This window comes from Astatotilapia calliptera, chromosome 7 (genome assembly GCF_900246225.1).
Source record: "Astatotilapia calliptera chromosome 7, fAstCal1.2, whole genome shotgun sequence".
NCBI lineage: Eukaryota > Metazoa > Chordata > Actinopteri > Cichliformes > Cichlidae > Astatotilapia > Astatotilapia calliptera.
In genome coordinates this window covers 498,382-518,457 of record NC_039308.1, presented here as the reverse complement: position 1 = coordinate 518,457, position 20,076 = coordinate 498,382, and the positions used below count along the sequence as shown (strand labels likewise).

Genomic DNA, 20,076 nt, shown 5'->3' with positions numbered 1-20,076 from the left:
CGCCCACTTTCTCCTTCTCTTTATTTCATTTTTTTTGCAAAGGTACAAACGACTGTAAAACGGCCCGGCGGGCCTCAGGTGCGAATACACAATGTAGGAAATATAAATAGTCCCAAAAATGGCGTCCTTCAGTTCATAGGGCTCTACGCCATCGCCACACAGACCGACATTAAAGCGTTAAAAACCTTCCGGAAACTTTCAAACTGCATTTCAACCACGAGGCTCGAGTCCAGTCGCACGCAGCCGCCGCCAGGAGGAGGAGCACTTCCTGTTTCACCTTAAAGGGACAGTCCGTCAGTCTACCTGCTGAGAGTCGTGACGTTCAGACCCCGCCCCCTTCCAATGAAGCCACTCGTCATCAACATTTTTTCTAAAGAAACGACTTCATGAGGAAAAATGGTTTTTTTCCTCAAACGTGTAGAAAGTAGGAATTTTAGGCTACAGTTGCCCTACGGTAACCGCGGTAACCACAGTTGCTAGGGAAAATAAATAAATCTGCATTCTGCAGATGGCGCTGCATTCAAATCCTCGTGATCACGCGGCCGATGTTTTCCGAGCTGCATGGAAACCATGCAGGAAGTTGTAATAGTTCACCTTCAAAGTAAAAGCTTTGGCGTCACAGGCAACAAGATTTTAGCGCGTTTGCAGACAAGGTGCGTGTTCAGCGGGCGATCACAACAACAACGGGTGGTTACCAGGGCGTCAGTCTGCGTTAACAGGATATTTGTAATTTCATTATCTGAGAAAAGAATCAGCTGGTTAATCAAAACAAACTGGACATTGATTTTTCTAATCGATAAAAAGTTTTCAGGTTGTGAAATCTTGCTAGGTTTTGCGCTCGATTTGCCCGAAAACGCCACGACTTCACCGATCTGACCGTCCGGCTCTCACACAGATTTGTCTTAATGTTAAACTGTTCCTTTGACGAACACAACATCGTGAAAAGAAGCTCCTCCCATCACGTGACGGAACTGAGCCGAAGGATCTGAGCGCGATCAGAAAACTTTCAAAACAAAACGATGAGCCTGCGAGCCTGGCGTCCTGAGTGGGCCAACAGGAAATCTAAAGAGGTCGGGAAAGGTTTGACTCAAAGGCACCTGTTCAGGTACAGCGCTGGAGTCCGGAGGCGCTCGCCACCTCATCTCACAGGAGAAGCTCAGTGTCACGCTGCATGCCTGTCAGCTCAGCTCAGCTTTTTATGGCGTCACAGGAACACCACGTGAAACCGCGCGAGACGGTTCACGTGTTGATTGGCGGACTAATTGCGTGGAGTTGCAGCGGAGGAGTTGCTGTGGACGAAAGGTTTCTAAGAGGAAGAGAAACCACAGCAACCAGAAACATTGGCGAAGAACAAAAGGACCCAAAGTGGCGCCCTGACGAACTCCACGCTGAAGTAGAATTTGCTCAAATGAGTAACTAAGAGAATAATTACAGGTGATGTGGTGATGTTCCTCAAGTCAGCGGCTAGACACAACAGAGGAGATCTCCCACACAGCTTCTCGAGGTCCAGCTGGATTGTGGGTAATGGAGGGGGCGGACTTAATAAGGCAGTTTATTTCCTGGTCACATGACTTGAAACAGTATTCAACAGCAGTTTGTTCCAGACGTCACTGCTGGACTCAACTACAGGGGTAGGCGTGGCCACAGCTTCGATAGCATAACCCAGGCCGCGTTTCACACCCTGTTTTAAACTGCATCAACGAGCAGCCGAGCACCAAAACAGACCAGCCTTTCAGCCAATCACAATCTGTCCAATCAGCCTTGGATCTGGTTTCTGATTGGCCTGATCTGGATGAGAGCAGTGGAGTGCTCCGCTAACGGAAGGGCGAGCTGAGGCGGGATGTCCTTTTCTAAAAATAATCGTAAAAGCAGAGCTGAGCGTTGAAAGGTGCCGTAAGGACTGAAGACCAGAATCAAACACCTCCGCTGGAGGACTGGGGGCGAGGGGGGGCGGCTGCGGTGGCTCCCTCCTCACTTCAGCAGAGCCTTGTAGAGTATCAGGGAGCGAGCCGTGGGCCGATCGTGCTCCATACAGAAGATTAAGTCCCTGAGGTTAACTCGTGTGATGCGCTGGCGGGGCTGCTGGCGGGAGGAGCCGGCCACGGAGGAGCCGGCGGCTGAGCCCGAGGACACCTGGAGAGGAGGAAGGAGAGAGGAGGCAGTGAGCAGGAAACAAACATGGAAGGAAAAAACATCCTGATGAGCTAAAGCTGCACTTGCTGTGCGACCTCTGACACACCGTTTGTCTCGCGGTCTTAAAAAGTGCCTGAAGCACAGCGACCTTTGACCTCCATGTTTGGTGCATTTAGAGATGCCGGGTCTATGCCGAGGCTCCGCCCCATGTCTGCACAAGCTCTCCCACGCTGCTTTAATCCCTCGCTGGGTCCAGACCTGCTGCCGGGCCACACCTGCGTGCGGAGGGCGCGCCGGCAGCCGGAGGTCAGGTGACTCCCAGCCCTGCAGCGATTAGTCAAAGTACTGAGCAGCTGCTGCTCCAACATGCCCGTCGCAGCAGTTCCAGTCACACGGTCTAAGGTGAGCCAATCATATTCAAGCATCCAAAACGAGAGAAACTGATGAAGCCCCCCCCCCTACGACCGAAAAGGCCCCAATAATCCAGAAAGGCCCTGAGCGATGGGTTCTCACAGAGCTGCAGGTATCTGCAGTCAGCTGATGGCGAACGTGATGGCGAGCTGCAGGCTGACCCGATTACCGAAGCCGACCAGGCTCATGTTGGCGAGCAATTCAGAGCGAGCTGCTCCTGAGGATGACGGATGCTCTTCCTCCCTCTGCTGGATGTTATATGAAGGAAGATGGACTTCCTGTTTCATTCAGAGCTGACAACGCCACAGTGACACCTGCGTGCACGCGTCTGCGACTCAGTCCTGTCAGCACATGTCACGGCGTCCGAGCGCTGCTCCCTCTCCGCTGGAAATTTCCAGCACAAAGAGATTTGTGTTGCCTCTTTCTAATCTGCCCTGGAGCTGCAGCAGTTTGCCCTTCAGCATCCACTGCAGGCCCGATCAGGCTTCAGCTGGGTCTGCCCGCCCCGGACCCGCCCCCACCACCTCAGGCTGTAGCCTGCTCTGAATGCACGCCTGCAGACGCCTTGTTTCACCAACAGGAAGCACAAACGCTTCCTTTCATTCGGCTTTGATCGCCTTCAGGCTCAGTTTGAACTCCTTTGTTTCTAACAGTGGGGCGCATTCGTGAGAACACCTGAGCAGGTGTCACGGCACAAACGCAGACTCTCCCAGCACCAACCACAGCTGCCCCGACACCGCCTCGCCCCACACGAATGCGACCTCTGTCCCTCAGCGGGCCGTCTAAGCTTGTACCATTAACACTGATGGTGTGTGAACTCACGCTCAGCGGGGGCTCAGGTAAAGGCTCCATCTACACCGACGCCCTGCGGGCTCGTGAACGCCCCTCAGGGTGACTACAGGAGCCACTGCGGTTCACTCTGCAGCGCTGCTGCCACACGGTAAGGTTTGAGCTTCTCATTGAGCTGACTCCTCTGAGCTCAGAGCGTCCACGAACACAAACGGCGTCTGATCCTAATGCAGGCTGAGCTCAGTGAGCTCGCGCCACACACTGCATCGCGTGGTCATTCCTCTCAACCTCCAATCAGGAGCTTCATTTCCTGAGAAAAGCACTGACAGCTGCAAACATCTGGAGCCCAACCCAGTTCATAAGCCAATAAGTTAACTCATTAGTCAAACGAGCATGGCGCCAGCACACCGTTACTAAAACATGAACACAGCAACTCCGACCGGAGTGCCTCGCCCCTGTTGCCCCGCCCCCACGCTTGCTGCCAGCTGCTCTGTATCTGCTAAACGAGCCCAGAAATGCTGGATTTCTCTGTAGGGGCTTGGCTTTGTCTGCGGCTGCTGGGGGGCCAGCCCCAGGCAGGACAGGATGGGCAGGGGGGCACCACCCACCCCCGCTGTCTCAGTTCATTTCAGAAATGAATGGCTGCCCCTGAGGGGAGGGGGAGGTGGCAGAGGGGGAAAGTCAGACCCTCACAGCCCCCAGGCACACACTGACCCCCTTCACTCAACTCTGCTCACATTCACAGCCTGAATTGAGGAGAGGGAGGGTCGTTATATACACGCGCGCTCTCTCGTGATTGGTCAGACACGCTGCAGGTTCTCCACTCTGTGCCATTAAAAGCGCAGCAGCAGAAGAAGTAAACCTACAGTTCCTCTGACGACCAGCGGAGGCAGCAGTGAGTCATCACCTATACGGGTGGATAAAGGTGGAGGTTGTTCAGTAATGTATTCAACTGGTCATGCAGGGGCTCTGAGCAGTAGCGCCCCATGATGCACAGCTGATTGGAAGAACAGCTGAGCTAGCAGCTGACATCATCACACATACACGATGATGATGATGATGATGATGATGATGATGATGATGTGGTTCCCTGCTGTGTTCTGTTTCTTACACCACCTCTGAGCTGGTGTCTTACCTCTGTGCCAGCTCCGCCCGGTGAGTCCAGCTTGCGTTTCTTGCGCGGGCCGATGGCGGCGAGCGCAGTGAGGTTGGCGTCTCTCTGTCGCATCTGAGCAAGCTCCTGCTGCTGCATCTGTGGGAACAATCAGAACATCAGGAATACTCACATGACTCAGTTTTTACACTTAATGAAGTCACAGACAGACAGGCCCACAGACAGACAGGCCCACAGACAGACAGGCGCACAGACAGACGTACAGACAGACAGGCGCACAGACAGACAGGCCCACAGACAGACAGGCGCACAGACAGACAGGCGCACAGACAGACGTACAGACAGACAGGCGCACAGACAGGCCCACAGACAGACAGGCGCACAGACAGGCCCACAGACAGACAGGCGCACAGACAGACAGGCGCACAGACAGACAGACAGGCGCACAGACAGACAGGCGCACAGACAGACAGACAGGCGCACAGACAGACAGGCGCACAGACAGACAGACAGACGCACAGACAGACAGACAGGCGCACAGACAGACAGACAGACGCACAGACAGGCGCACAGACAGACAGGCCCACAGACAGACACACAGACAGACAGACAGGCGCACAGACAGACAGACAGACGCACAGACAGGCGCACAGACAGACAGGCTCACAGACAGGCGCGCGCACAGACAGACAGGCGCACAGACAGGCCCACAGACAGACAGGCGCACAGACAGACAGACAGACGCACAGACAGGCCCACAGACAGACAGACAGACGCACAGACAGACAGACAGGCGCACAGACAGGCGCACAGACAGACAGGCTCACAGACAGGCCCACAGACAGACAGACAGGCGCACAGACAGACAGACAGGCGCACAGACAGACAGACAGGCGCACAGACAGACAGGCAGGCGCACAGACAGGCGCACAGACAGACAGGCTCACAGACAGGCGCGCGCACAGACAGACAGGCGCACAGACAGGCCCACAGACAGACAGGCGCACAGACAGACAGGCGCACAGACAGACAGACAGACAGACGCACAGACAGGCCCACAGACAGACAGACAGACGCACAGACAGACAGACAGACAGACAGACGCACAGACAGGCGCACAGACAGGCCCACAGACAGACAGGCGCACAGACAGACGCACAGACAGACGCACAGACAGACAGGCGCACAGACAGACAGACAGACGCACAGACAGGCCCACAGACAGACAGACAGACGCACAGACAGACAGACAGGCGCACAGACAGACAGACCGGCCCACAGACAGACAGACAGGCGCACAGACAGGCCCACAGACAGACAGACAGACGCACAGACAGGCGCACAGACAGACAGGCGCACAGACAGACAGACAGGCCCACAGACAGACAGACAGGCGCACAGACAGACAGACAGGCGCACAGACAGACAGGCGCACAGACAGACAGACGCACAGACAGGCGCACAGACAGACAGACAGGCCCACAGACAGACAGACAGGCGCACAGACAGACAGACAGGCCCACAGACAGACAGGCTCACAGACAGGCGCGCGCACAGACAGACAGACGCACAGACAGACAGGCTCACAGACAGACAGGCGCACAGACAGACAGACAGGCGCACAGACAGACAGACAGGCGTGCGCACAGACAGACAGACAGGCGTGCGCACAGACAGACAGGCGCACAGACAGACGCACAGACAGACAGGCGCACAGACAGACGCACAGACAGACAGGCGCACAGACAGACAGGCGCACAGACAGACAGACAGGCGCACAGACAGACAGACAGGCGCACAGACAGACAGGCTCACAGACAGGCGCGCGCACAGACAGACAGGCGCACAGACAGACGCACAGACAGACAGGCGCACAGACAGGCCCACAGACAGACAGGCGCACAGACAGACGCACAGACAGACAGACAGGCGCACAGACAGACGCACAGACAGACAGACAGGCGCACAGACAGGCGCACAGACAGACAGGCGCGCAGACAGACAGGCGCGCAGACAGACAGGCGCACAGACAGACAGAGAAACGCGCAGACAGGCCCACAGACAGACAGACAGGCGCACAGACAGACAGACGCACAGACAGACAGACAGGCCCACAGAGAGACAGACAGGCGCACAGAGAGACAGACAGGCGCACAGACAGACAGACAGGCCCACAGACAGACAGACGCACAGACAGACAGGCCCACAGACAGGCGCACAGAGAGACAGACAGGCGCACAGACAGACAGACAGGCGCACAGACAGACGCACAGACAGGCGCACAGACAGACAGACAAACGCGCAGACAGGCCCACAGACAGACGCACAGACAGACAGACAGACAAACGCGCAGACAGAGAGACAGGCCCACAGACAGACAGACGCACAGACAGGCGCACAGACAGACAGACAGGCCCACAGACAGACAGACAGGCCCACAGACAGGCACACAGACAGACGCACAGACAGGCGCACAGACAGACAGGTGTACCTCTTTAGCCTTCTGCTTGAGTCGAGCCTGTTCAGGGTCTTCTTGTCTGGCACGACTCTGGAAGTAAAAACAGAGTAGATGCATTAATCTGCTCATCTTCACCTGTCAGACATCGGCCCACAGCTCAGACATTATTAAAGTTTGGGGTCAAGGGAGCAGGTAACCTCGGTAATCGACACAAAGAGAATCCTGGGTGATGTTGCAACAGCATCCACGGGTGGAAATGATCACCTGCCCCAGGCCACCGTGGCGGGTTTAGATTGAACTCCTGACCTGTTGGGGCAGCAATGCACCACGTTGCTGCTAGTCTGCTTTATGCAATTATGTGATCCCAGCATGTGATGTCGTCAGACTGCATGTCACCGATTGGCTGGTCAGTAGCATCACTCGGTTCGTTCATGAAAATTCAAACCGCCATTTTTGAAAAGAACTGGTTACAAACAACAACAACGGTGTGTTCCCTGAGCGAAAAGCCACAGAGCGAGCAGCAGGTATATCGGCTTTGAAGCGCTCGTGTCGCGCGATGTTCTGACATGTTGCTATGACGACGATCATGCAGGTTAGGTAGTAAAGCATTGTGATGGAAAACCAGTCGATCCAAGTCAAGCCGTGGCGATCCATGGTGAGCCGATCCGAGTACTAATGGAGAAGGCTCTGGAAGGAGGGAAACGGTAACTTCAGGCGTGTGGCGTTACAGTTCTGGAGTTAAGTGGGCGGGCGAAAACAAAAACGCTGGTGTCCAAGGAAGAACCCAAAGTTAGACAGCGGAAAACGGAAGAGAAAATGGCGAGGCATTGACGAGCTCGTTTTGATGAGAGCAGCCAGTCAGTGGTTTGTTCCAACTGTCGGCAGCACGACTAAAAAACTGTGAAATTATCAACCACAAATGGGCTAAATGAGGAGGAGGAAAGCATCCTTCGAGGAATCACAGCTGCGCGGGGTTACATCAGTCTAAGTACATGCGGGACGAGGACCTATATGTTCTCCCCATCTTTTACCTACAGTCTGTTCTTTCAAATCAGAGTGTCTAAGCTCAGGCGGGGACAGAAGCACGAGCTATTAGTGTGAGCTCATCAGTGATGAGCAGAGAGACGCCTGAGGGCACACAGCGAAGCAGAGATCGTTACAGAAACAACCTTTTCTCTGTCAGAGAGGACAGAAGATCCAGGACCGCAAACAGAGCTCCTCAGTTTGGACTTCCTGCAGCAAACACACCTGAAATCTAACCTGCGTGCACGCTGAGGGTTAGACTGCGAGCCGCCGCCTTCATCCAGGCGGCTCACGCACTCATTTTAGAAACACGCCTGAGAGTGAAGGTGTGCTTTCACTGTGAGCTGTGATTAGTGGAAACTAGGGGTGGAGCTGAATTCGAATACGGTGTTCGGAAAGGCACGAATATCGCATTTTTTACGAATAATTATTTCAAATAAATACTTTAAAAAATATTTGTATTCGGGAACAAGAAAAACTTTATATCAAAAAGCTGAGTTTCCTCATGAGACTGCAGCGCATGAGTGCACGAGCGAGTGACGTGTGGGCTGCTCCACAGCAACAGAGAGGCTCGGCTGAACTGCATCACTGGTTTTGTTGAATAGATTTTTGTTCTACCTTAACTGGTTTCCGGAGGCAGTTTATAAGTTTCGCGAGGATCTGAAGATTAATCAATTACGCTGCATTATTGACGTCTGCACAGGTGCTCTCGTGTTCGCTCTGTTTACGCAGCTGTTAGCGCGACATTTAGACCAGCGGTCCCCACCCCCGGCCATGCACCGGTACCTGTCCGTGAGCCTTTTGGTACCAGGCCGCGAGTGTTGAGGTTCAGGTGTGAAATTTACGGTTTTCAGGGTTTTATCGTTAATATTTATTGTTTTGATCGTTACCTCAGTTTCTCTGTCTTTTGCCGTGTGTTATCAATAAATTTTATTTGGTACCAGTACTGGTTTTATTTTGCTGCATTTATCCGCAACACCTTAAAGGCCGGTCCGTAAAAATATTGTCGGACATAAACCGGTCTGTGGCGCAAAAAAGGTTGGGGACTGGATTTGGACAACAGGCTGTTGACAGAGTAACGTTAAAGTTCGGTTTAAAAGGTTAAAACAACGCTTGTGTAGTTGTGTCGAATTGTATGCACTTGTGGGAGTTATACAGTGGGGCAAAAAAGTATTTAGTCAGCCACCGATTGTGCAAGTTCCCCCACCTAACATGATGACAGAGGTCAGTAATTTGCACCAGAGGTACACTTCAACTGTGAGAGACAGAATGTGAAAAAAAATCCATGAATCCACATGGTAGGATTTGTAAAGAATTTATTGGTAAATCAGGGTGGAAAATAAGTATTTGGTCAATAACAAAAATACAACTCAATACTTTGTAACATAACCTTTGTTGGCAATAACAGAGGTCAAACGTTTACTATAGGTCTTTACCAGGTTTGCACACACAGTAGCTGGTATTTTGGCCCATTCCTCCATGCAGATCTTCTCGAGAGCAGTGATGTTTTGGGGCTGTCGCCGAGCAACACGGACTTTCAACTCCCGCCACAGATTTTCTATGGGGTTGAGGTCTGGAGACTGGCTAGGCCACTCCAGGACTTTCAAATGCTTCTTACGGAGCCACTCCTTTGTTGCCCGGGCGGTGTGTTTTGGATCATTGTCATGTTGGAAGACCCAGCCTCGTTTCATCTTCAAAGTTCTCACTGATGGAAGGAGGTTTTGGCTCAAAATCTCACGATACATGGCCCCATTCATTCTGTCCTTAACACGGATCAGTCGTCCTGTCCCCTTGGCAGAAAAACAGCCCCATAGCATGATGTTTCCACCCCCATGCTTCACAGTAGGTATGGTGTTCTTGGGATGCAACTCAGTACTCTTCTTCCTCCAAACACGACGAGTTGAGTTTATACCAAAAAGTTCTACTTTGGTTTCATCTGACCACATGACATTCTCCCAATCCTCTGCTGTATCATCCATGTGCTCTCTGGCAAACTTCAGACGGGCCTGGACATGCACTGGCTTCAGCAGCGGAACACGTCTGGCACTGCGGGATTTGATTCCCTGCCGTTGTAGTGTGTTACTGATGGTGACCTTTGTTACTTTGGTCCCAGCTCTCTGCAGGTCATTCACCAGGTCCCCCCGTGTGGTTCTGGGATCTTTGCTCACCGTTCTCATGATCATTTTGACCCCACGGGATGAGATCTTGCGTGGAGCCCCAGATCGAGGGAGATTATCAGTGGTCTTGTATGTCTTCCATTTTCTGATGATTGCTCCCACAGTTGATTTTTTCACACCAAGCTGCTTGCCTATTGTAGATTCACTCTTCCCAGTCTGGTGCAGGTCTACAATACTTTTCCTGGTGTCCTTCCAAAGCTCTTTGGTCTTGGCCATGGCGGAGTTTGGAGTCTGACTGTTTGAGGCTGTGGACAGGTGTCTTTTATACAGATGATGAGTTCAAACAGGTGCCATTCATACAGGTAACGAGTGGGGGACAGAAAAGCTTCTTACAGAAGACGTTACAGGTCTGTGAGAGCCAGAGATTTTCCTTGTTTGAGGTGACCAAATACTTATTTTCCACCCTGATTTACAAATAAATTCTTTACAAATCCTACCATGTGGATTCATGGATTTTTCTTTTCACATTCTGTCTCTCACAGTTGAAGTGTACCTCTGGTGCAAATTACTGACCTCTGTCATCATTTTAGGTGGGGGAACTTGCACAATCGGTGGCTGACTAAATACTTTTTTGCCCCACTGTATGTACGTTTATGTTAGTCTTTTGCAGACAGCAAGACGTAGGCTATAGGCTAGTTAACCTTAGCAGAGGTTCCCGTTGTCCATTCACTACTTACTATAACATTAATTAGAAGTGTAATGCAAAAAAATGGATTTTTACTCGAATACAAATACTTCCCCCCCCTCAACAGATACAAATACCGGCTGCTTTGCACATCTCTAGTGGAAGCACTGATCACTAGGCAGGCCCATAAAAACACAATTTGATTTCACGTCCACGAAATTATAACCTTTAGAGAAACATGAGCTTTCTTGGTGAGTTTTTCCACACAAACATCACACGTGGAGTTCCACAGGGCTCAGATGTGGGTCCTCTGCTGGTGGACATTCACAGACACACACATCTATCCAACGTCTCCGTCATTGCAGCTCTTTATACGTTGGCTCTGATCTGACTTCGCTGCATGCAAGCTGTTTGTTTTTAAGAGTCTCGATGGACCAGCTTACTTAGCAGAACTTCTGAAACCATATAATCCTGCGGGCGCTGAGGTCCACCAACCAGCTGCTCCTGCAGATTTAACAGCCTTCCCATTGGCTCCTGATCTTTAGAACCTGTCTGGTCTCTCAGAAGCAGAAGCCCGGCCTTTTATACAATTGCAGTTTGATTTACTTGTTTCATTTGTGTTTAGTTTAGTGATCGTTTCTACTTAGTGTATATTTGATATAACTTTGCATAAAATGTGTTACATCAGGACGGGGAACAGGAAGCTGGTCCTCTTCAAACTCAGCTTCTTTCAAAAACATTTCATTTTAAACTGAACTCTTCAGAAAGGTGAACGCAGAAACGTGTCCGTACCTTGGCGGCCTTCAGCAGCATCTCTCTCTCCTGCTCGTCTTTCCTCTGTTTCTCCAAACGCTCCAACTGCTCGAAGAAACGCAGCTGAGAGCGAACGTCCGACGTCTGCTCGTAGCGCTCTTCATCCTGATTGGGGGGGAGGAGAGAAACGGGACATGTAAACCAGACTCCATTTAAATATCTGCTAATTTAACATCAGCCTGCGCAGCTCAACGGTAACAGCAGATCTACAGCGGAGTCGTCCAGAAACAGCCCGACAGCGGCTCGATCTAAACGCAGGTGAGGCACGCTGCGAGCGTTCTTACCTTCCCGCCGTCCGTGCGGTGCTGCGCGATGGCCGAAACCTTCTCCAGCAGGGTGCGCAGCCGGGACTGCGTGGCGTGGGAAACCAGGTTCACCACTTCTGGCGGGACCTCGCTGACGCCAAACTTCTTAGCTGAGGACGAGAAAACAGAGATCATCAGGACGGGACGCCGCTGCACGTCAGCAGGTGGTTTCTGCAGGTCGATCATCCCGGCTTCATTTCCTTTCTGAATTCGTCTTCATCAGCGCCTACAGTTCTCCTCCTGTCCTCGAACTAGTTTTAGACTCCTCCCTGCATCCTTCACTAAGAACAGCCGACAGAGGAGGAGGAGGTCCCGACTGACTCAGCTGACCTTTGAGGCTGAAGGTGAAACAGGCTTTCAGGCGTGATACCTGAGCGGGTACAGGAGAATCAGGAGACCCGCTGATTTGCTGAGTTTTCACACTGACCTGTGTCCAGGATGCGGCGGAGCAGCAGGCCGCTCGGCAGGAAGGCCTCGTCTTTACACGAGCGGATCTTTGTGCCCACGAGCTCCGAGCTGGTGGCGAGGATTCGGGCGTTCTCCTCATTGAGATTGACGCCAGCCATCGAAGCCACGTCGTTGATGTCGTCGTCATCTCTGCGGGTTAAGAAAAGGAAAGCGGGAAGGTTAGGGATGTCGAGGCTGAGGAAGAACGTGTCAGAGCTCAGGTCCACACTGCGAATGAAGCACAGCAGCGTTCCCCAATCTCATTGGCCCAAAGATGAAGTCACTTCCTGTTTTTTTAAACGCACACACTTATTTTTTATTGCAGTGTATTAAAATATGTTCCTCTCACACCTACACTCAGCTTTGCTCGCTGTGGGCACACACTGCCCCCTGCTGCCTCATCTGTGAACTACGCTTCCAACAGGAAGTGGTGACTAGTCTTTTTTTTCTGTTGGAGCCTTCGCCGGGTCAGAGTAACACTCCGGCTCATCGCAACCCCTCTGACCCAAATCAGGAACCAGTCAGAGCCAGAGACGCTGGACAGTCACTTCCTGCTGTCACAGGTCACGCGTGCTTCATCATCGTGACCTGTGCTCACAGAGGCCCAACCTTAAGAACGCTAACCTTCTCCAGACTGATCCGACACGGTCAGGTGTTCTCAGCTCATGTTTTTAAATGAATGTCACTTGTGCCGTTTCAGGTGAGGTGACCCTCGACCGTCCTCAGTAAAGCCGACCTGTGTGACTGAAACAGCTGTTCTGCACTTCCTGTTTTGATGCTTGTTTTTTGGCGCTCCGGGGCCTCCGTATCTCTGTTCGACCTCCGGGACTAGTGTATCCATCGTTCCGTGTCCATTGTTAGTTTACAGGTGTCACAGAAACTTTTTACTTTTTAAATAACGTTTTGCTCACCTGAACGTCCCGCCCCCTGGATCGCTCAGCTTCTTCTGATTGGCCTGAGCTGCAAGGTTCACAGGGCTTTTGCTGATGATGGTTGTGGGTCCTCTCACCTGCAGCGTAGCTGAAAAGGGAAAAAAGCATGCTTATTAAAAAAATAAAAAAGCTCCTCCCACCAGCTGTGAAACAGGCCTGATAACCCTGCGGTCTGCTGCCACCTGGTGGTGGCGCTTGCTGCTTTTTTTTTAACCTTTAAAACAGCCGATTTATTTAAAACTGAGCAGCTTAAGCTGCGGGAGGCTCCGCCCCTTAAAACAAAAGTGACTCTCCAGGTGCGCCGAGCAGCTCGACAAACTCACCCTGAGGTCTGAAGACAATCGGCGCCCGAGCCTGCACGGTCTGCACTCCAGGTCTGCACACAGGCTGCAGGAGAGCATCATGACATCATCATTACATCATCATCACAGAGGGCTAAGCCTCAGACTTCCTCTGAGGGGTCAGCGTTCACTTGTTTGTTGACGGCGAGTGGCGTGCTCACGGTTACCCGCAGCGCTCCGGTGAGGACGTTAGAGTCCGAATAAACGAGTCTGACGCAGGTTTGCAGCTGGAGCGTTTTTCCAAATTAAAACATCCAAAATATTTTCATATTTACAAGGTCAAAGGTTACAAAAGTCTTTTTGTTGACCTGTAACCTGACGATTCTTACCAGAGCCGCCGTGCCGATGGGTGCGTTCAGACGGACGGTGCCGCCGGCCGGGTTGACGGGCAGCCGCGGCCTGATGGTGGCGGCGGTGACTGAGCCAGGGGTGGCCGGAGGCGTGACCACGGCGCCGGGGGGTGCAGTCATCAGAGACTGCTGGCTGTTGAGCAGCGTCTGCCGCAGAGCGGGGAGGCTTTTCTGTGGAGACACACACGCTTAACACCTGCAGTAACACCTGCAGTATTCGCAGTACTACAGCCGTACCTTGAGGAAGGGGATGAGGTAGGGTTGTGGCGAGGACTTCAGCTCGGCCTGCAGCCGAGTGGTGAACTCCTCGGGCTCGATTTTGGCGTCCTGAAAACATGAAGACGGCATCGTACGATCACATGACCCCATAGGTCCAATCAGGCGGCAGTGAGCAGGAGGAGGAGCTACTTACGAGCAGGTCCTGCACCAGGGCTTTCACGTTCTTCGAGGTATCCGGCGAGGGCGAGTTGTGGGACGCCAGCTTGATGAGCGTGGCGAGGAAGTTCTTGCATTTCTTTACGTTTTCCTGCATTTCCTGTTGAGGACGACAGAGGGTCAGAGACAGGAAGTGCCTCCATCACAGCAGCCCAAACCTGCCGGATACACCTGAACCCACCTGGGACACCACGGTGACTCTGGTGGCGGGCGAGGCTGCGGGCGCCGGTGTGCCGGTCATGGGGGTGGACGGCACACCGGCAGGTTTGGCGACAGGCGTCCCCCCCGTCGTGATCACCGTCGGCGTCTTCTGGGGGGTCGTCATCTTCACCGATACCGGCGTGATGCTGGGCGCCACTGCGAGCGCCTTCTGTAAAGCAACAGAAAACAGACAAGTCACATGACCACCATCAGGCTGACCTCATGTGACACACGCCGCCGCGTTCACTCTAAATAAAGACCTGGTGTGAAGATGGCGGTCTGATAAGTTTTAAAAGTTTAGAGCTCAGGTGTGGAAGGTGAGGCGGGGTCTAACACGTCTGTCGCCTTCATCACAGGCTAGCGACCACCAGTGTTGGGAAGGTTACTTTTAAAATGTATTCCATTACAGAATACAGAATACATGCCCCAAAATGTATTCTGTAACGTATTCCGTTACGTTACTCAATGACAGTAACGTATTCTGAATACTTTGGATTACTTAATATATTATCATGCTTTTTACAACAACGTGAATGTACTATTGCTGTGTGATTTATTACTATTACTGAAGGTCCGCGACTCCGAACTGTAGTAAAGGGACCTCTGACTAATACGGCGGGGTCCCTGTCGGCTCGTAGCCGAAAACTAGCTTTACTTTGTTGTGTGGGTCAACTTTTCTTGCGAGACACAGAGAGAGGCGTTGAAAGGCTCCAACGGAACTTGTTGTTTTCGGAGGAAAACACGAACACGGTGTACAGTCGAGTCTTAATAGCTTACTTACAGCTGGGCTCGTCAGGCTCTCTTCTTGGCTGCAGTGGTTATTATTATATTTACATGCTTCCAGCTCCCGTTTTTCCTCGACAACTCGTACCTTTCCACTCCCCTTTTTCTCCCTCCTCGCGCTCACAGACACATAACGTGTATGGCAGGCCATTCTCCCTGCAGCACGGACTACACTACCCATGATGCTACATTCTTTAGAGCTATGCTTGTAGCATTCTGCCTGTTAGCTTAGCACAACAACAACAACAGCGAAAAGGCGCTCTCTCACCCAGGAAACACACAGTCGCAGAGAGAGAGAGAGAGAGCGTCGCCCTGTAACCATGACAACCGTAACGCTGCCGCCTGGAACAACAGAACGTAGCTGTCAAACAAACCCCAAACAGTCCTGACCCGCGACAACATGAAACAGGAAAGTACCGCAGTGTAATCCATTTATTTCAACAAAGTAACTGTATTCTGAATACCACCTTTTTAAACGGTAACTGTAACGGAATACAGTTACTCATATTTTGTCTTTGAAATACGTAACGGCGGTACATGTATTCCGTTACTCCCCAACACTGGCGACCACACAGTTTGACCCACAGCCGTGTGGTACCTGTGGGTACCTGTTACTACAACCTGATTAGTAACAGGTACAACCCCACGCACGCTGAGGCGGTACTAACTGTTAATGGAGCGTTAGAGACTGGTGGAAAAGAGGCTTAAAATAACCATCAGGTGTCACATGACGTGCTGCCAGCAGGAAACACACCTGCACTGCGGCAGTCGTGGAGGGAGGCTGAATCATTCTGGTCTGAGTAGGTGTGGCCAGGCGGACGGTCTGAGGGGTGCCCGGTGCCTGCCGACAGCAGGGAGGAGGGGAAAAAACAAACCGCACCATCAGGTAACATCAGTTCCACCAATCACAAACAAGCACTACAGAAGGACTTCCTTTTTAATTCATTAAAGCCCCTCCCCAGAGCTTTAAAAGGGGAGGGGCTTGACTTCTAACATAAGATAAACTTTATTAATCCCTCGGGTGGGTTCCTCTGGGAGATTCGGTTTCCAATAGCAACACCGACAGAAGTTACAGAACGTGAGCAGAAGATTATCTATACACACATATGTAAAGAAAATATACGAAAGGGATAAAAAGAATAAATAGAATAAGAATACAAGGGCATTGAAGTCTATTGCACCGCTGACTGTTAACAAAAAGTATTGCACAGTGAAGTAAAGAGGCTCTACAGCTTAGCTGTTCCCCCTCCTTTGGCCTCCTTTGGCCTCCTTTGGCCTCCTTTGGCCTCCTTTGGCCTCTGTTCTGGCTGCAGCAGTAAATAAACTGAAAAGTAGGGCTGGGTATCGATTCCGATTCACGAGGTCCCGATTTGATCGATTCGAATCAGGGAAATTTTGTCTCAGACAGTCAGAAATATTATAATTCTGATCATTTATCAGCACATATTCATATTTTTACAGCTTGTCAGACTTTATCAGAGGTGTGAGCATCACAGCAGAGGCCTTTGTGTCAAAGTAAGTGAGCAACACACAAACACATGAAGGAGATTTTCCTGTTCTGGCGTTTTATAGCAGACAACCTTAAAATATTCTGCAGTCGATCAAACACAGAAGAAAACCATGAATCAACATATAAACATGACCTGATGCTGCTGAAGTGAAGCAAAGTTACAGGATTAGAGACACAGCATTTTAAAAAGTTTACATTTGTTCAGTATTGAACAGCAGAAATTACGCTTCCTTGTCAGAGGTCAGTTAAATTAAATCAAATAAAGCACAGCGGCCGACAGCGCTGTGAACAACGGGTGACTGGTGCACAATAATGCAGAAAACAGATTTATAGAGGGGAAACTGTTCTTGAAGTACAGAGAGAGAGCTGTGCAGGAAGTGTGACTTTCTCGTGGTGGAAGCAAAACATCCAAAGTCAGAGTGAGTCCATGACGATGTTTATGTGATGCGGAGTTTGGATCTGCAGCTGGTTCAGTGAAGTTTGGTTGGAGAGACAAAACTACCGCTTCAGAATCGAGCCCAAAAAAGGACGTAAACACAAAGGGCGGACCCCCCGACGCATCAGAATCTGTGAGCTGTCGGCTTTCTCACCTGATGGCACGTACACGGGCACGCCGTTGGGGCTAAACGCCGACAGCTGACTGATTCTGATGCGTTGGGGGGTCCGCCCTTTGTGTTTACGTCTCTGTGCAGAATCGTGTTCCTGCTCGCATTTACTGTTTTAGCTGTTTGGTGGTTGTAGAAATGTTGTGAGGTTTAACCTGAGATTCTGGCGTTTCGGGCAAAATCAATATATTTAAAAATCGATTCAGGATTTGAATGAATCGATATCGCCTCATTCAAGCTAGAATTGATTATTGATTACTGAAACCCACCCCTACTGAAGAACTTGCCTGTGATTGGTCAAGCTCATCAGATTGGGAGTATGACAGTGAAACAAAAATTAAATGTGAAGTAAAAAACTCTCGCACCTGCATTGTGTGGGCGGAGCTTACCGTGGGGGCAGTGCTCACCCGGATGGTGGTGGCGGCCGTCGGCGTGGCGGGTCTCTGCGTGATGCTCGTCACCGCCTGGCTCTGCTGCGTCTTGGCCTGAGCCTGAGCGAGGACCTGCTGGGGGACCATGACCAGCTGACCCGTCTCAGTCCGGACCAGAACCATACCTGCAGGGGGAGGAGGAGGGGGCAGGTCAGGACATTTACTGTAAACTGAGCACTTACTACGCCTGAACGCAACACCTGACTCTTCACTTCCTGTCTCAGCTCTCACCTTTGACCAACCCACACAATCAATCGTTCTCAACAATCTGCTGAATATGGTCACGTGACCCCGAGGAGCTGGAGACTCGAGCTAGTCCACTGATCAGAATCCTTTATTGATCACTGCTGTGGTCGCTGTGGCTCACACAGCAGGAGCAGGAACTCAAACAGAGCCAACCTCAGTCTGACAATCTGCCTGCTGATCAGATTATTGATTTAACATTCACACAACAAAAACCTCAAAGCTGCAACTATGAAACGTTCAGATTAGTCGATTAATCAGTCATAAACTGATCAGCAGCTGATCACTTCATCGATAGCCTTCCATCAGAGGCTGCCAGCTCTCAGCAGATCAGTTACTGAACAGAATCAGGTCCTCCTCAAAGGGACGATCGATCACTGATCGGCTCACAGATCAGCTGGGAGACTGTGGGTCACCTGGTGTGTGTGTGTGTGTGTGTGTGTGTGTGTGTGTGTGTGTGTGTCCTCACCTTGGGGCATGGTGAAGCCCTGGGGCAGCTGGATGGTGGTCTGCTGCTGGGGCCGGACAGCCAGCGAGGGTTGCGAAGTAGCGACCCGGGTGGTGGCGGCCACCAGCCCGGGTCTCTGCTGCGGGATGGAGGTGGCCACCACGGCCGGTCCGGGCGGCCTCACCACGGCCACGGCGGGCTGGGACACCCCGTTGACTGCGGGTTTAGCCCCGGGGGAGGGTGACGTGCTGGTCCCGGTCTGAGGGTGGCTGATGGGGGCCTGGACCGGGGAGGGGGTGCCGGTCAGTATGACAGAGCTTCCGGTGGCGGGCTGGCTGGGCACGAGCACCTTGGCGTGCATGAGAGGGTTGTTGTGGTTCACGACCTGAGAGGCGGAGGCGGCGGGGGCTGCCGGCGGGCCGCCCTGCGGGTCGAGCCCGTTCTGGGCCGCCGGGCTGGGGAGCCTCTGCAGGACCGCGGAGGGGGAGCCCCCGGAGTGCTGAGGTACGGGGAAGCCGGGCTGTGAAGTCGCGGGGCCGGCCCCGGCGGTCGCAGGAACACCGGGAGAGCTCACCAACTTGGCGGCTCCGGTACCGCCGTTCACGCTCTGCAGTCCGGGCGGAGAGCTCCTGACCGCCTCCGCAGCGCTCGGACCCGGGACCGCAGCCCGGGGGAAGCTAGCGCCGGCGGCCGGAGCGCCGAGAGGTCCCGGTCCCGGAGAACCGGCGGGCGGAGGCGGTCCGACCGCGGCCAGGCTGGCTCCCGCGGGCCCGGCGGAGGTAGACGAGGGCAGCGGTGCGGCGGACGGCGGCTCGCTTGCGGCGGGCTCCGGGGTCAGCACCGCTCCGGGATGTCCTTGTTGCGGCTGCTCCGCGGACTCCGCTCCGCGCACTTTCCCTGAGAAGTGGCCCGCGGCCGACGGAGCCGCGTCTCGTTTCCCGGCGGAAAACGGAGGCGCGGGAGGCTTTCGGTCGCCTAGCTGAGATTCCAGAGAACCGACCAGGTCGCTCACCGCCTTCTCGTCCACCTCATTGAAGAGCATGTCCTCCAGTGGGTCGGAGGCTCCCGCCATCTTTGATGCTGGACCGTTGTGCAAATCGTATTTTAGAATGTACGCATGCGCCGAGGATCCGGCTCGCTTCCGAGCATAGAGATAGGAGAGGCAGATTTTCCATTAGAGCCGCAGCTCTTTGTGTACAGGTGAGTTCGCAGGTGAGGGCAGAGTCCAGCCACTCAAAACTTTATTTGAACACAGGTTCCGTTCCGTTCAATTCAGCCAACGAGGACAAAGAGGCTTCGTATATAACCCGTAAAAACAAAAGTGGAGTAAAAGAAAACAAAATGATCCAGGAGAAACCTGATCAGATTCTATCTATCAATCAGATTTCTCAATAATCTGGTCAATAAATCCTGCTGATTTTATTCCACACATGTTTACATCTGTGAACTGTCACAATCCACCACTTCAACAGAGCCACACGGTCCTTCCTGCTTCCAGCTCT

General features: G+C 52.4%; 1 protein-coding gene across 4 annotated transcripts; it reads right to left on the bottom strand.

Moving 5' to 3' along the window:
- Nucleotides 1-3: 3 nt before the first annotated feature.
- Nucleotides 4-20,022, bottom strand: LOC113024996 (transcription initiation factor TFIID subunit 4-like). Of its 4 annotated transcripts, none has more exons than XM_026172306.1 (15): nucleotides 18,596-20,022; nucleotides 17,842-18,008; nucleotides 16,092-16,178; nucleotides 14,535-14,723; nucleotides 14,331-14,453; nucleotides 14,156-14,245; nucleotides 13,898-14,089; nucleotides 13,551-13,614; nucleotides 13,207-13,315; nucleotides 12,276-12,445; nucleotides 11,828-11,958; nucleotides 11,523-11,648; nucleotides 6,939-6,995; nucleotides 4,469-4,585; nucleotides 4-2,133 (listed from the first exon to the last, which is right to left on the bottom strand). In XM_026172306.1, exons 1-15 carry the CDS (start codon nucleotides 19,644-19,646, stop codon nucleotides 1,972-1,974), a joined length of 2,835 nt encoding a protein of 944 aa, XP_026028091.1. In that variant the 5' UTR covers nucleotides 19,647-20,022; the 3' UTR covers nucleotides 4-1,971. The 4 variants fall into 4 exon arrangements, with proteins under 4 accessions (XP_026028091.1, XP_026028093.1, XP_026028094.1 ...); XM_026172308.1 differs by having other exon boundaries at nucleotides 17,860-18,008; XM_026172309.1 differs by lacking the exon at nucleotides 16,092-16,178.
- Between the last annotated feature and the right edge of the window lie 54 nt (nucleotides 20,023-20,076).